Raw genomic sequence first — 18,002 nt, 5'->3', positions numbered from 1 at the left:
TCCATTTCTGATCCAGCTCTCTGCTATGGCCTGGGAAAGCAGTAGAAGATGAACCCAAGACCTTGGGCCCCTGCACCCACGTGAGAGACCTGGAAGAGGCTCCTGGTTCCTGGCTTCAGATCAGCACAGCTCTGGCCACTGTGGCCAACTGGAGAGTGAACCAGCAGATGGAAGACCTCTCTCTGTAACTCTGCCTTTCAAATAAATAAATAATCTAAAAGAAAGAAAGAAAGAAAGAAAGAAAGAAAGAAAGAAAGAGAGAGAGAGAGAGAGAGAGAGAGAAAGAAAGAAAGAAAGAAAGAAAGAAAGAAAGAAAGAAAGAAAGAAAGAAAGAAGAAAAAGTGTAGGGGCTGACGCAGTGGCATGGCAGGCTAAGCCTTTGCTTGTGGCACCAGCATCTCATATGGGCATTGGTTTGTGTTCTGGCTGCTCACTTCTGATCCAATTCCCTGCTAATGTGCCTGGGAAATCAGCAGAAAATGGCCCAAGAGCTCAGGCCCCTGCACCCACATGCAGAAATCACAGTGCATGTATTTATTTTTTCCAGAAATATTTCACATGAGAGACCTGGAAGAGGCTCCTGGCTTCAGATCGACCCAGCTCCAGCTGTTGTGGCCATCTGGGGAGTGAACCAGTGGATGGAAGATCATTCTGTCTGTAACTCTACCTCTCAAAGCAATAAATAAAATCTTTAAAAAAAAAATAACCAAATGATGCTCATTTCTTTTCATTACTATTCTGTTCCTTTCATTATGTATTTTACTGTTCATATTTCCCCAAGTCTGGCCCAGAGGAAGCCCTCCAAACTGGTTCTTAAATCCTCTGACACAGTCCTACCATTTTTAGCAGCTATTTGCTTATGGCATAGGATGTTCCAGGCTTATCTGGTATCATCCCTGCTCTAGTGCTCTAAGTAAACATTTCTCCAAGGAGCTCTGGCTCCATTTAACAGAGAATGAATGGTAGTTAGAAAATAAGACCTTAGGGCCGGCGCCGCGGCTCAATAGGCTAATCCTCCGCCTTGCGGCGCCGGCACACCGGGTTCTAGTCCCGGTCGGGGCACCGATCCTGTCCCGGTTGCCCCTCTTCCAGGCCAGCTCTCTGCTATGGCCCGGGAAGGCAGTGGAGGATGGCCCAAGTCCTTGGGCCCTGCACCCCATGGGAGACCAGGATAAGCGCCTGGCTCCTGCCATCGGATCAGCGCGGTGCGCCGGATGCAGCGCGCCTACCGCAGCGGCCATTGGAGGGTGAACCAACTGCAAAAAGGAAGACCTTTCTCTCTCTCTCTCACTGTCCACTCTGTCAAAAATAAAAATAATAATAATAAGACCTTAGAACTAAGGGTGTTCAGTGCTGCTGAGGTATCTTTTTCTTTTGAACCCTTTCAATGGATAAAGGAATAAAAACAAATATTGACACACACATAAACAGATCTATTTCTGTCTATATATCAAAAACTATGAGTTCACACTAATACCTCCAATTCCAGCTTAGCATCATTCTAATTTAAGCCCTTTTCATTTGTAATCCCATTCTTTAACAGGAGGAAATCCGGTTCACAATATTCTCAACATATTTTACTCACTCAAATATTATAAAACACAGAAAGTAGCTTAAAAATTGCTTTCTCATATTACTATGGAAAATAAGTCTTATAACTAGACTTCAATATTTATTTGTAGTCTTTTTCATCTTTAGAGTGAGCATATATAATTTAAGTGCAATTAAATAAAGATTATAGGAGGTCACTCTTTTGGACTAAGTTCCTGTTTAGGTCCCACAGACCAACAACAAAATCAAAAACTCATCCTAAAGTCCACATGAGTTGTTATATGACCTGAGAAATCAAGAGAATGAGGTAACAGCCAAGTTTCTCAAACAGGCCAAAGCACAAGCACAGGACAATGACGTTCCCTCTGCTTGAATTCTTACAAAAAGCAACCGGACATTAACCTATCAGTTACTTTTCTACTGCTCCCCCTCTCCTCACCTTACAAGAAAAGTACTTTGAAATGACTTATCTGCTTTTTTGTTCTACTTTTCTGCTTTCTTCAGCCATTTTCTAAGTATGAAACCAACTTCTTCTCAGCCTTACCCCATTTTATAGAATGAAGCTTTGACTGATTCTAGAATCACAAAATAAAGGCCAATTAAGAACTTTAAATTGTTGCAATTTTGCATTTTTAAAATTGTAATTTTTAACATTTATTTTCCATCTACTAGAAAGACAGAGCAATGCCTAGGAGGAGAGAAGGGGAGAGAGGAGGAGGAAAAGAGAAAGAGAGAGAGAATGAACTTTTACCTGCTGGTTCACCCCCTAAATACCCACAACAGGCAGGAGGGCTGGGCCAGCCCAATGCCAGGAGCCAGGAATTCTATCTCAGTCTCCCACATAAGTGGCAGAGGCCCCCAAGAAAATGAGTCATCATCTGCTGCCTCCCAGGATGCATTAGAAGGAAGCGAGATACAAAGCAAAGGAACAAGGACTCTAACTGGCACTCTAATACAGAATGCGAGTGTGGCAAGTGGCAGTTTAACCACCTGTGCCACAACACCAATCCCATCTCATTTTGATTTCTGATAGTACTGTGTTCAAAAGCCACTTGGGGTTAGTCCTTACCTCTCTCTGCTTTGATGTGTTTATATTCCTTTTTTTTTTTTGCTTTGTTTTGTTTTTTAAAGATTTATTCATAAGTAGAGTTACAGAGGGAAGGAGGGAGGGAGGGAGGGAGGGAGGGAGGGGGAGGGAGAGGGAGAGGGAGAGGGGGAGAGAGAGAGAGAGAGAGAGAGAGAGAGAGAGAGAGAGAGAGAGAGAGAGGTGTCTTGCATCTGCTGGTTCACTCCTCAAATGGCCGCCAGGAACCAGGAGCATCATCTGGGTCCCTAAGTGGGAACAGGGGCCCAAACACTTGGGCCATCCTCTACTGCTTTCCCAGGCCATCAGCAGGGAGCTGGACCAGAAGTGGGGCAGCTGGGTCTTGAACCTGTGCCAGTATGGGATGCTGGCGCCACAGGTAGATGCTTAACCCACTACACCACAGCGCTGGCCCCTATTTTCTTCAAATAGTTAAGTTCATTTGTTTTTGCTTGCTTTCTATAGGTCTCTCCCAATCTTGCTACTTAAACATCTACATGGTTCCAAAAGTCAGGACTATACCAAAAAGCAAATTTAAAGAAGTGTCACTGTCCCCAACTATCCCTTCTACCCTAATCCCAACCATCCTCTATAGGTAACTAATCTCTCTGGACATTAGTTTATCCTTCTAATATATTGTAAAACTAAGCAGACATACATGTATTTTCTCATTTATTTGTCTCTCATACATAAAAGGTTTCATATTATACATATGATTTTGTACTTTGTTTTTTCTACTTAGTAATATATCCTGGAAATCATTCTGTATCAGGCACTAAAGATCTTCATTCTCTTTTACATCTGCATAGTATCCACATTTTATTCAACTACTGATATATTTGGCATATGCAAATACTTCTCACGTTTCCATTGCAAATAGTTTTGTAATGTGAATCTTTATACTGATGAGGGTATATCTTCAGGGTACACTGAAGTTAAGACTGCTGAATCAAAAAGTGACTAAATTTAAAATTTTGTTTTATCTTGTGAAATTCCCCTCAAACAGGGCTTTTATCATACTGTTAGGACAACTAGCAGTGAATAGGTGTACCTTCTTCCTCACAGCCTCACCTTTAGACACAGGATATTGTCTAGTTGTTTGATGTTACCAACTTGATAGTTAAGAGTTGACTGGTTTCCCCAGTAGTTTTAATTTGCATTTATTTTATCAATAGTGAGAGACATAAGGACCATCTGACACTACTTGTTTTTTTTTTTTTTTTAAAGATTTATTTATTTATTTGAAAGTCAGAGTTACACAGAGAGAGAAGGAGAGGCAGAGAGAGGTCTTCCATTGGCTGGTTCACTCCCCCAATCAGCCGCAATGGCTGGAGCTGCACCGATCCGAACCCAGGAGCCAGGAGATTCTTCTGGGTCTCCCACACGGGTGTAGGGGCCCTAGTGACTAGGCCATCTTCTACTGCTTTCCCAGGCCATAGCAGAGAACTAGATCAGAAGTGGAGCAGCAGGGACTCGAACCAGCGCCCAAATGGGATGCCGGCGCTGCAGGCGGCGGTTCTATCCGCTACTCCACAGCAATGGCCCTGCTACTTGATTTTAAGTAAAGTGAATGTTCATGTTGCTTGACTGTTGTTCTGTGGGGCTTCTGTGTTCACTTTCCCTCTATTTTTATGCGTTCTTCATAAGTAAGTGCTATCAGTTTTTCATCTCAGATATATTAGAAATATTTTCTTGGAGCCAGCGTTGTGGCAAAGCGTGTTAAGCCACTGCTTGCAATGCTGGCATCCCATATGGTCTCTTGTTTGAGTCCCAGGTGCTCCACTGCTCACCGAGCCACGATAATGCAGCTGGGAAAGTAGCAGAAGATGGCCCAAGTCCCTGGTCCCCTGCATCCATGTGGAAACCCAGATGAAGCTCCTGGCTCTTGGCCTGGCCCAGTCCTGGCTGATGTGGCCATCTGGGGAGTGAGCCAGTGGATGGAAGAACCCTCCCTCTCTGTAATTCATTCAAATAAAATAAATAAATCTTTCCTTTTTTTGAAAAAGAAATATTTTATTTTTGTTTGTCTTTTGACATGGTTGTGGTCTTCTTTTGACCAGCAACAAGTTTTTCTTTTTTAATTGCTATGGAAGAAAGATCTCAATTCAACAACCTAAGTGGGCCTCAAGAACTACAAAAAGAACAAACTAAATTCAAAATTAACAGAATTGGGGGGGGGGGTTGTTATGGTATAGTGGGTAAAGCTGTCACCTGTAATGCTGACATCCTGTATGATTTGAGTCCTGGCTATGCTACTGCTAATGTGACTGGGAAAGCTTGGAAAAAGTCTCAAGTATTGGGCCCCTGTATCCATGTGGGAGACCCAGAAGAAGCTCCTGGCTTGGGATGGGCCCATCTCTGACCACTGAAGCAATCTAGGGAGTGAACCAGCGAATGGAAGACTTCTCTATCTTTCCCTCTCTCTGTCTGTAACTCTGCCTCTTTATTTTGCCCTTTATTTGAAAGGCAGAGTTACAGAGAGGCAGAGGCAGAGGCAGAGACAGAGAGAGGGGTCTTCCATCTGCTGGTTCACTCTCCAGATGGCTGCAACAGCTTGAGCTACACCAATCCAAGGCCAGGAGCCAGGAGCTTCTTCAGAGTTTCCCACACCAGTGCAGGGGCCCAAGGATTTGTGCCATCTTCTACTGCTTTCCCAGGCCATAGCAGAGAGCTAGATCAGAAGTGGAGCAGCCGGGACTCAAACCAACGCCCATATGGGATGCCAGCTCTGCAGGCAGCGGCTTTATCTGCTACACCACAGCGCTGGCCCAATACAGTCTTTTATTTTTTAAAGAGTTATTTATTTGGGGGCTGGCACCCTGGCATAGCAGGTAAATCCGCCACCTGTGGTGCCAGCATCCCATATGGGCGCTGGTTTGAGTCCCGGCTGCTCCACCTCTGATCTAGCTCTCTTTTATGCCCTGGGAAGGAAGTGGAAGATGACCTAGACACTTGGGCCCCTGTACCCATGTAGGAGACCCCGAAAAATTTGGATTGGTGGAGTTTTGGCCATTGCAGCCATTTGGGGAGTGAACCAGTGGGTGGAAGACCTCTATCTCTCCCTCTCACTGTCTGTAACTCTCTCAAATAAATAAATAAATCTTTTAAAAAAAAAAAAAGGCAACTAAAAGCTCTTCCTCTCAGATTATTAACAAAACAAGGAGGCTTCCTCACCACTTCTATTTAACATAGTACTGCCAGAACCATTAGGCAAGAGAAAGAAAATAAAGGCATTCAAATTGGAAAGGAAGAAGCAAAACTGACTCTGTAAACCACGTCTGTCAGCAGATGACACGCTGCAGTGTACAGAACCCTGAGAGTATACCAACAAAGCTGTTAGAAATAATAAACCAATTCAGCAAACTTGCAGGATACAAAATCAACACTCAAAAATCAGTTTCATTTCTATAATGAACTATATGAAATGAAAATTAAGGAAGCAATCTCTTTTATAACACCATCAAAAAATAAATAAAAGAATAAAAATGGACTCAAGTGATACATAAAAATAGATGTAGAATGGATTAAAAACCCAAATGTAAGATCTGAAACTAAAACTCCTAGAAGAAAACATGGGGGAAGGCTTCACAACATTAGATCTGACAATGATTTTTTTGGTTGTGCCACCAAAATACAGGCGACAAAAGCAAAAATAGATAATTGAGACACCATGAAACCTAAACACTTTTACACACTGAAGGAAACAATCAACAGAGCGAAAGAGCAACTTACAGAATGGAGAAAATATTTGCAAACCATATACATCAGATAAAATGGGTTAACATCCAGAGTATACAAAGAACTATAACTCAGTAACAACAACAAACCCCAATTAGGGGCTGGCATTGTGGTACAGCAGGTTAAGCTGCTGCCTTCAACCCTGGGCTATATGGGCATGGGTTTGAGTCCTGGCTGCTCCACTTCCGATCCAGCTCCCTGCTAATCTGTCCAGGAAAGCAGCAGCAGATGACCCCAGTACTTGGGCCCCTGCCATCCACACAGGAGACCCAAATGGACTTCTTGGCTCCTGGCTTTGTCCTGGTCTAGCCATGGCTGTTGCAGGGATAGAGGGAATGAACCAGCAGATGAAGATCTTTTGTCTCCTCCCATTCCCCCTTCACTTGGGAGAGAGAGAGAGAGAGAGAGAGAGAGAGAGAAAGAGAATCCTGTCAACATGGCTAAACTTAAGGGTATTATTTTGTGTGTAAGCCTCTCATGTAAAGAAACATCACATGACTGCAGTTATATGATGTGTCTTATGTACATAAATTGAGAGAAACAGGACACAAAATGGTGGTTGCTGCAGGCAAAAGGGGAGAAGAAACAGGGAGTTGTTGACCAAGAGTTCAGAATATAGGAGTTTCCATCATTCAGGATTTTAAAAAGTCCCTGAGAGCCCCTGCACAACAATGTGCACACAGTTAACAATATTGTAATACTTCAAAAGTGTCAGAAGGCAAATTTGTCTCCTTTTTTTTTTTTTTACCATAATAAAAAATTATTGCGGGTGGTGGTGGTGGTGGTGGCAGGAGGGGACAGGCTGGCATTGTGGCACAGCAGGTTAAGCCACTGCTTTGCACATCCACATCCCATATCAGACCATTAGACTGATTCCCAGTTACTCTGCTTCTTACCCAGCTTCATGCCAATATGCCAAGAAGGAAGCAAATGATGGCCCATGTACTTGAGTCCTTGCCAACCATGTGGGAGACACAGACAGGGGTTTCTGGTTCCTTGCTCCTGGCCCTGGCCTGGCCCAGACCTGACTGCTGTGGTCACTTGGGGGAATGAACCAGTGAATGGATGATCTCTTTCTCTCTCTCTCACCCTCTCCTCCTTTCTCTTGTTCTGCTTTCCAAATGAATAAATTAATAAATCTTTTCAAAAATTATTTTTATGCAGTCTTTTTTGATACTTAATTAAGACTCGATTACAGAACAATTCATTACAATTTCCTTCTGGCACTTCTATGCTTGCTTTTTCACATGCAGATCTCTTATCTGTTTGAGGTTTATGCTTGTATATGGTGATATGGATCTTATTAATCTTTCTCTAGCAGTCCTAATACCATCTGTTAAAAAGTGCCCTAGTGATTGCAAAGTCATCTTTATCATACAAGAAATTCCCAGATGTATGCTGGTTTATTGTTAAATTTTTTTAAAGATTTGTTTTATTTATTCGAAATTCAGAGTTACATAGAGAGGTAGAGCCAGAGAGAGAGGTCTTCCATCCACTGGTTCACTCCCCAAATGACCACAACAGCCAGAGCTGAACTGATCCGAAGCCAGGAGTCAGGAGCTTCTTCCAGATCTCCCACCCGGCTGCAGGGACCCAAGGACCCGGGCCATCTTCTACTGCTTTCCCAGGCCATAGCAGAGAGCTGGATTGGAAGCAGAGCAGCTGGGACTCAAACTGGTACCCATATGGGATGCTGGTGCTGCAGGCTGCAGCTTTTAACCCATTGTGCCACAGCGCAGGCCCCAGTGCTAATTTATTTTTGAACTTCTTATTCCATTCCAATGGTCAGGCTGCCCATATGTGTGCTGTATTCCACATTTTTTTTTTTTTTAAAGAATTACTTTATTTGAAGGAGTTACAGAGGAAGTGTGGGCAGGGGAGGGAGAGAAAGAGAGAGAGAAAGAATGAGAGAGATCTTCTATTCACTGATTAACTCCCCAGATGGTTGCAACAGCCAGGGCTCAGGCAGGCCAAAGCCAGGAGCTGCATCTGGGTCTTCCATGTGGGTGGCGGTGGCGCAAATACCTGGGCCATCCTCCATTGCCTTTCCCAGGCCATTAGCAAGGAGTTAGATCAAAAATGGAGCAACCAAGACATGAACTAGCACCCACATTGGATGCTGGTGTTGCAGATGGTGGCTTTACCTGCTGTACCACAATGCAGGCCCCAACACTGCTTTAACCATACAGTCTTTATCGTATGTCTTAGTAGCTGTAGTCACACCTTGTAACTTTTCTGTTTTCCTGTTCTTACATGTTTGTCCAAATGAACCTCAAAAATCATTTTTTAGCTCCATAAATAATCTGACATTGTCTTATTGGAATTTAGTTCAATTTATAACCATATTTATGGAAAACACTAGTATCTTTGGGATGTTAGATTGTTTAAGAACAAGGGATGCATTTCTGTTTATCATGTCTATTATCTGTCTTTCAGAAGTGTGTTAAAGTTTCCTTCAGGGGCAGCATTTGGCCTAGCAGCAAACATGTCAGTTAAGACACCCAGACCCCATAGTGTGAAAGGTGCTCTCCCCTTTTAAAAAAAGATTTATTTGTTTGTTTGAAAGGCAGAGTTACAGAGAAGCAGAGGCAGAGGCAGAGAGAGAGGTCTTACATCTGCTGATTCACTCCCCTGATGGCCGCTACAGCTAGAGCTGGGCCGATCTGAAGCCAGGAGCCAGGAGCTTCTTCTGGGTCTCTCACGTGGGTTCGGGGCCCAAGGACTTAGGCCATCTTCAACTGCTTTCCCAGGCCACAGCAGAGAGCTGGATCGGAAGTGGAGCAGACAGGACTCGAACCGGCACCCATATGGGATGCCAGCACTGCAAGAGGTGGCTTCACCTGCCACACCATAATACCAGCCCTTAAAGGTGCCCCTTTTATATTATACTTGTATCAGAAGCAATATGGTTCTTAGTTGTCATGGAAAATAAATGATTATCCACTTATACTGACAGCACTTTCTCAAAAACATGGCAACAACACATAAAATGCTCACATTCATTAATTAAAAACAACATTTTCCAAAAGTATTTTTAGATGGGATATGAAACATGTGATAACAAACTTAACAAATCTAAGAAATTATTTCTGTCAATAAAGTTTTAGAAGGCCTGTATTCTTTGGATAATTAATTAATAGTTATGGAGCGTGTTCTCTGCCACAAGGATTTGTAGCATCAGACTGCAGAACAAATCAAATCACCCAACTCAGCTATCTTCTAATAGGATCCATCTTGGCCCGTCCACTGGTGTCAAGGGGAGTTGTTCACAGCTACTCTATTAGCAAATGCTATCATTAATAAGAACAGGCAGCTCTCTTAACTGAATGTGACTCATTCACCAGCACACAATTCATCTTGATTCTTGATAAAGAAATCACTTCCGACGTTTAGTCCCCAGACATGGCTAACTCTGGACATCTCTGTCAGAAGCACACAGAAGCTGGGTATCATTTTCCAACACTAATGTTTGAGTTGAATAAGGTGATACAAATACTCCCTTAAAGGTCTTTTTTTGTTTTATTTTTGTTGTTTTGTTTAGAGTGGCTAATTTCTCAAGATTAACATCAAAGGATCACTTTCTGTCTTGGCCATTCAGCTGTATATTTTCTGAACTTGGGACTATAGCACACATGTGCAGGAATGTGTGTCATGCCTTGATATGCAGGAAAAAGGGATGCTAAATAAACAGAACATGTGAAACGTGCTGTCCCTGTTGGCCAAGCACGCAGAACAGCAGCAGGCCAGGTGACACAAACTCTGCTAAGTCTGTTTGGATAAGATTATGACTGAAATGTTGTAGGTGCAAATAAGACTCCAACAAGTGAACCAGAAAATGGAAGATCTGTTACTCTATCTTTCAAATACATAAATCTTAAAAAAAAAAAAAAAAGATTTTACCACATGAAATGATTTTTCAGTTGTACTCATTTCTGTGTACCTGCCACTTTATTTTGAAATTTTTTTCTAAAAAGATTTATTTATTTATTTGAGTTATGGAAGGTGGGAGACAGAGAAAGAAATGGATTGATTGATCTATCTTCCATCTGCTGGTTCACTCCCCAGATGTCTGCAACGGCCAGAGTTGGGCCAGGATGAAGGCAGTAGCTTCATCTGGGTCTCCTATGTGGGTGGCAGGGTACAGTTGGGCCATCTTTTGCTGCCTTTCACTGCCATTAGCAGTGAGTTGGATCAGAAGTGGAATAACCCGCTACGTCACAAAGCTGGCCCTTTAATCTGAATTCTTGCTACTTTTACTAAGCATACCCCATGTTCTCAAGCTACTTTTGCATCTGACACGAACTGCAACCCTTCCTATGACCGGAGTAGCAAAGACAATAGAAGTTTAGCTCCCACCAACTGCAGCTTATCCGCTCTACCTCTGCTGGTGCCATTGATTTCTTCTGATGCACAGAAGCTAGAATTATTGGAGACTGCAAATTTCTCCAATGTGCTGAACTTTCTTTTATTATTTAGTGGTGCAATCCCAAACACACTGAAAAGTGATATTTTCACCCAAAATCTATGCCTGCACGCCTCCATCACATTCGCTGTCATCACAATACAGCCGCACTTTAAATACACTCAGGTTTTGTTAACTGCCTTTCTTCCCTTCCTCACTTCCTTTCTGGCTGATTTCTTGCAACCACTCTTAAAATAACAAACAAGCAAAAAAATCAAAGTGAAATACATATGCAAACCTGAGGGTTAAACACTCGTCAGTATCCCTGCAGTCTCTACAGTCTGCTCACTAGTAAATAATTCACAGATGCTATCTCTTAATAGTTGGGGTAATCCAAGAGAATTGGGACAAAAACAGAGACTGGAGATCACAGTTAGGTTTTAGTAAGTAAAGGTCAAAATTTTACACCATTAAATGAGCCACTGTAGTGTTCCCTACATGATTAGCATGGACAAAGGAAGATCATCTTTTGGTGCTCATTCATCCTTTTATTACATCCTGTAAAATACAAACAAAACAAAAACCAAAAGAAAAAAAAAAACAAAAAACATAAAACTCCCAGACAGGGGCCTGCACTGTGGCATAGCAGGTAAAGCCACCGCCTGCAGTGCCAGCATCCCATATAGGCGCCGATTTGAGTCCCAGCTGCTCTACTTCCAATCCAACTCTCTGCTATGACCTGGGAAAACAGTAGAAGATGGCCCAAGTCCTTGGGCCCCTGCACCCGTGTGGGAGACCCAGAGGAAGCTCCTGGCTCTTAGCTTCGGATTGGCACAGCTCTGGCCATTGCAGCCAATTGGGGAGTGAACCAGCAGATGGAAGACCTCTCTCTGCCTCTCCTTCTCTCTCGGTGTAACTCTGACTTTCAAATAAATAAATCTTTAAAACAACAACAACAACAACAAAAACACTTCCCAGACGGCCAATGATGAGAGCAGCAAAGACCAAAACCCTCTTCGCTGATGGGATCCCCACAGCAGCTGAACCTGACTCAGTCTCAAGAGGCGACACAGGGCTCCTGTCAACAACCAACCAGAGTTTCTAAAATGTCTTGCTTCTTCCATGCCTCAACTAATAACTACTTTTATTCCTTCCTTGTTCCAAAATATCTGGGTAGGTGTTCACATTGGTAGGGCCCTGTGCCAGGCACTGGACCCAGCAGCGATGGGGCAGGCAGTCTGCACTCAAGTGAGCTACCAGAACAATTGAAAACCTCAATGTTGCCATTCTGCTGGAATCCTTCAGTGACATTCAGTACTCCTTAAGACTTGATCTCTGGTAATTTTTAGCTTCGTCGCCCATCTCTTTCTGGCCTTTGCATTCTTTTCCTTTTTTTCTTTAAAAAAAAAATTATTTCCTATTTGAAATCTGAATGACAGCGGAAAGGAGAGAGAGATCTTCTCCCCAAATGGTTGCAAAAGCCAGGAGCCAGGCAGGCCAAAGCTAGGAACTCCATCCACATCTCCCATGTGGATGGCAGGGATCCAGTACCTGGGCCACCCTCCACTGCTTTCCCAGGCACATTAGCAGGGAGCTGGATCAGAAGTGGAGCAGCCAGGACTTGAACCAGTGCTGTGATATGGGATGCTGGTGTTGCAGGTGGCAGCTGAACCTGCTCTGCTACAACGCCTGGTACCTGGCCTTTGCATTCTAAGTTCCTGCCATAATAAACCACTTCTGGATCCACTATCTGGTGCTACTTCCCCAGCTAATTCTTATCTATGTAGATGCCTTATTCACTGAGCAAGCCTCCCAGATCAATGACCAGACTAGGTACACAGGAAAATTATGGGGTGCTGTATCACTTTTACCATTTTTTTAAATTGATGTTTTTTTTGCTCTTCCTCTAAATCAGCTCATAAACTGGCTCACATAGTTCATCAAGTGTCTAGCCCTTTCCTAATTCTGCCTAAAGCAGTTTCTAGGCAGATGTGCTATCCTGTAGGCATCAAAATAAACTTATTTTTTAATTTCAATTTTTGCAAACTTTCCTGAAGTGCCTTTGTACAACTGCTTTCAATTAAAAAAAAAAAAAAGTTAAGGTTAACCTTGGCTGGTACGAGGAAAACAAAAATATGAAGAAAAGTAACATTCCAGTTCATTTTTCAAGCTTAACCCTACTACTCAGAAGAAACGTGCTGAGACAGGGGACAGAAAGTGGGCGTGGGAAGGGCCTGCTGTATCACAGGTGCTACTGGGCCTCTGTGCCTTGTTCCTCTGCTCATCCGAGTGGGAACTGCTGGCACTGGCAGCCTGTTCCCGGCACAGTATGAACAGAAGCAAACTCCCACTGCAACCACAGCACCTTGCCTCTTCCCTCCCACAGGTCCTTCTGGGGTGGGAAGAGATAGAGTGTATGAACCTGAACTTCACCGTCAGTTTGTTTCAGCGGCGTCAGTTAAAGGGCTACTTCGTCAATGTCTCCGCAAACACAGGACAAGTCTCTTCAAATCAGGTCCACTGAGCTCTCCCCGTCCTTCCCTGGAAACTGACCCCTTCCCTCTCTTACCAACTTATTTGCTCACATGTCTCTGCTTGTTTGGCTTCTCTTCTTTTTATTTTACCTTATTTTTTATTTATCTGAGGTGCAGTTAGATGGGCAGGCAGGCAGACAGACAGAGCTATCCTCTGCCAGTTCACTCCCCAAATACCCAGAGCAGCCAGTGCAGGGCCAAGCCCAAACCCAGGGACCCAGATCCCAATCCAAGTCTTCTATATGGATGGCAGGGACCCGATTACTTAAGTGACCATTGCTGCCGTTCAGGGTCTGTATTAGCAGAAAGCTAGAATCAGGAGCTTGAGCCAGGAAGTAAACCTAGGTACTCTGATGTGGGATGTGGACATCGTAACCGGTGTCTCAACTGCTAGGCCAAATGCCCATCGCAGCTTTTCTTGTTAAACTGCTAAATTCCTGAAAGGCAGAAATGGTCTTATTTGTTGCTGCATCGCCAGCAAATGCTGAGTATCTACTACACCTGATACACAGTAGACACTGAATTAACTCTGACTGATGTTACTGTAGACTTGCTGGTATCTCAAAGGAAAAGTGTCAAACTCTAGAAGCTCTTAGTATGCACAGCTCATGTTGCAGTCAGTAAAAGTTATTCAGCTGGTAATTCTGCAGGTCCTGCTCACCTGATCGGTATCGTTCATCCCGGGCTCCTCCAGAGCGAGTCCGGTGGTACTTAGAAGGGGCGGAAGTTTGAGCTGCAGATGGAGTAGGTGTCTGGTTTCTATGTTCTTTCTGTACTGCTGAATCGGTTTCTGAAAAAGGAAGTTTGGAAGATGGTTACCCAGAAATGATCACAGCTGAGCACTTTCAGCACTCACAGCACGCCGAGGGAGTACTGTTTCCTGCACAGCTTCACATCTACAGTACAGGTCAGAGAGGTTACATACACGCACGTAACACGATGCTGAACAACATCACCCAGAGCTCCTCTAACTGTCGATACGCTGCTAGCAGAGAAGCAGCAAGAAGATATGTGTACAATCCCCATTCCAAAGACTCCAAGGAACAGTGGTGATAGGTTGGGCAGTGGGGGGCAATGCACATGACCCCCTAATTCTGCATAATGATACAAAAAATAGCTTGGGAGCTTTAGCAACCACAACAGGAACCACTCCAGACAAGCACATAATTCAATCAAAGTCAGGGTGACTGCGGTGTGCAAACAGCTTTAGGTCAAGTCTACTGCTTGACTTTCTGCCTGGGGTCCCCTCCAAACCTATCCCTTCCTGGTGCCCGCCTGGTCCCATCCGCTGGCCTCCTGACAGTACTGTCTCACCAAGAAGATGGGCAAGGAGGAAAATGAACAGAGGAAAAACACTGCAAGCTTTGGTATTTTACCATCTTTTTATTTTTCCCCAAATGGTTAGTTCCTTCTCCAAAACCAAACCAAACCAAACCAAACAAACCACTGCAGTCAACAAGAGATCTATCCTTCAAACCAAATTTAAGTGTTCAATACAGCACAGTCCACCACAGGCACAACGCAGTACAGCAGAACTTATTCATCTTGTGGAACTGAAATTTTATACCTTTTGGACAGCAAGTCTGCGTTTCTCCTCCACAGAACCCCTGGAAACCAACACTCTGCTGAGTCTGACTGCTGTAGATAGCACATACAAATGAGACAATACAGCATTTGTCCTTATGTGACTGGTTTATTTCATAATGTCTTCCAGGTCCATCCATGTCGCCACATAGTAAATGATTTCCTTTTTTTCTTAAGGCACAATTTTAGGTTTCTTTAACAGTGCTTTGTGGTGCCCGGCAAGGTGGCTTACACATAGCAAATCAAGTACCCTGGATAGTAAGATGTCACCTACGTAGCAAGTCCACGCTCCAGACATTACCGAGAACTGGCCTACAAAACCAGACAAAGAGAGCAGACTCAAAGCACAATAATCTGGGAAGTACCAGCAGTGGTCCTGTGTGCCCCAGAAAAGTCTTGACCACAGCAAGATAACACAGGAACTGAGATTCATAATGATATCCAAGCACTTTTTATTTTTTAATAAAGGTCATTATTATTATTAGCACAGTGTGAGGCTGAGTAGGTATTCTTGCTGACAGTGGGTAGGCCCAACCTTCCAAATTCCCCTATCAAGGCACCAGAACATATGAATGACCCATCTTGGAACACCCACAGCAGCCCATCCATTAGGTGACATCCAACAAATGACCCCAGTGAGCGCCAAAAGAATCATAAAAATGATCCCTGGTCAAAATCCTGGCCCACAAAACCAGAAGATGTAAAAGGTGGCTAAATTATCCTTTCTTCCATTTTATTTGAGAGGCAGATGGAGCCAGAGACAGGGACAGAGTCAGAGAGCTCCCACCCACTGCTGCTCATTCCCCGAATGTCCACAATGGTCAGGGCTGGACCAGGCTGAAACTGAGCCAGGAACTCAGTCCACATCTTCTATGTGGGTGGAAGGGACCCAACAACTTGTTCCAACACTGCTGCCTCCCAGGGTCTGCATGAGCAGGAAGCCCGAATCAGGAATAGGGTCTGGAATGGAACCCAGGCACTCTGATGTGGGCAGCAGGCACCTTAACCATTAGGCTAAATGCACACTCCACATTATTTTTTATAATACTGTGTTTCAAAAGATAAAGAGGAATATTTCCTACTATGTTTTCCACCAACCTGCTTTTTATGGTTCCTGGTAGCCAAGATTTTCATTATAAAATATGTTAACTCAGCAGCAGAACATGTTTTAGACAAAGATTTTTTTTTTTTTTTTTTAATTTTTGACAGGCAGAGTGGACAGTGAGAGAGAGACAGAGAGAAAGGTCTTCCTTTGCCGTTGGTTCACCCTCCAATGGCCACCGCGCTGATCCGATGGCAGGAGCCAGGCGCTTATCCTGGTCTCCCATGGGGTGCAGGGCCCAAGGACTTGGGCCATCCTCCACTGCACTCCCTGGCCACAGGAGAGAGCTGGCCTGGAAGAGGGGCAACCGGGACAGGATCGGTGCCCCGACCGGGACTAGAACCGGTGTGCTGGAGCCGCAAGGCGGAGGATTAGCCTAGTGAGCCGCGGCGCCGGCCGATAATTTCTTTTTTGACAGGCAGAGTTAGACAGTGAGAGAGAGAGAGAGACAGAGAGAAAGGTCTTCCTTCCGTTGGTTCACCTCCCAAATGGTGCTTCCTCCTGGCCTCCCTTGCGGGTGCAGGGCCCAAGCACTTGGGCCATCCTCCACTGCCTTCCCGGGCCACAGCAGAGAGCTGGACTGGACTGGAAGAGGAGCAATCGGGACAGAATCCGGCACCCCAACTGGGACTAGAACCCGGGGTGCTGGCACCGCAGGCGGAGGATTAGCCAAGTGAGACAAAGATTTTTAAGTGTTTGGTGTTATAAACTAAAGTCTTTAATCAGTCTACATGCTCTTGGTAATCCATTTCGCAGAAGAGCTCAGAGCTCTGTAGAATTCTTCCATTCTCCATACCTTATTTCATTGTTAGTTTTATGATAATCTTGCATAGAGGTCAACAAGCTACAGCCCATGGGCCAATCATGGCCGGCCATCTGTTTTTATAAATACATTTACTGTTGCACAGCCACGCTCATCCGTGTATACAGAGTCCATGGCTGCTTCCACACCTCTCAGCAGAGCTGAGTCATTGTGACAGTGTATGGTCACAAAGCCTAAAATACTGGCCCTCTATAGAAAGTTTGTCAGCCTCTAGTCTACAATAATAGAGCTTACACTTTTAAGTGTTTGCCTTGTGCCAAGCACTGTTCATACAGAAGTTTCCACACTTTATCTTCCTTATTTCTCACTACAACCTTTGAAGTTATCACCATTACTAGCCTCTTTTTTACAGAAAAGGGGACAGAGACATGAATTTGCTTACTGAAAATGAAGCCAAGAAATGGCAAAAATCAGAATTTAAACCCAGGTCTGACTAATTCCACTGATTCTCAGTCAGAAGAAGTCATGGAAATTATCCTAAAACTCTTCAAAAGAAAGTAATCAAAATTAACAATTTACTATAAGAGCACATAATGCCTCAGGATTTAGTTAGAAGTTAGAGAGTAATTTAAAAAAACCCAAAACCAAACCAAACCACCTGCCAACATGCAAAACAATCTGCCAAAAGCTTCTCCAAATAAACTTCATTCGTTAGAAAAGTTACTAAAAATAGATTCCAATTAATTTTGAATAGAGAACAAAAAGTAGAAACAGTCTATTTTTACTTCATTGGTTAGATGACATATACAGAATGGAAAATAGATTAGCACTCATGAGCTACTTATAAAAATGCATAGAGAAAATTATTCAACAAGTTTTTAAAAATTTATTTTTATTATTTATATTATCATTTTGATCAAAATGAGGTTTGTGTACTTTTTAATTTTTATTTTATTTTAAAGATTTTGTTTATTTATTTGAGAGGTAGAGTTACAGACAGTGAGAGGGAGAAACAGAAAGGTCTTCCATCCGTTGGTTCACTCCCCAGTGGCCTCAATGGTCAGAGCTGCACCGATCTGAAGCCAGGAGCCAGGAGCCAGGAGCTCCTTCCTGGTCTCCCATGCAGGTGCAGGCGCCCAAGCACTTGGGCCATCTTCTACTGCTTTCTCAGGCCACAGCAGAGTTGGATCGGAAGGGAAGCAGCCGGGACTAGAACCGGTGCCCATATGGGATGCTGGTGCCGC

General features: G+C 43.8%; 1 protein-coding gene across 3 annotated transcripts in view; it reads right to left on the bottom strand.

Annotated features, from left to right (window-relative positions):
• DIP2B (disco interacting protein 2 homolog B) overlaps positions 1 to 18,002 on the bottom strand; it is a 240,773-nt gene that overhangs the window by 90,092 nt on the left and 132,679 nt on the right. For all 3 annotated transcript variants that reach the window (XM_062203679.1, XM_062203677.1, XM_062203678.1), the window contains exon 3: positions 13,971 to 14,099. In XM_062203679.1, coding sequence (XP_062059663.1) covers positions 13,971 to 14,099 — 129 coding nt within the window. The remainder of the gene's footprint in view (positions 1 to 13,970; positions 14,100 to 18,002) is intronic.

The sequence above is a fragment of the Lepus europaeus genome, chromosome 10 (assembly GCF_033115175.1).
Source record: "Lepus europaeus isolate LE1 chromosome 10, mLepTim1.pri, whole genome shotgun sequence".
Lineage (NCBI taxonomy): Eukaryota > Metazoa > Chordata > Mammalia > Lagomorpha > Leporidae > Lepus > Lepus europaeus.
This window is presented reverse-complemented; position numbering and strand designations above follow the sequence as displayed.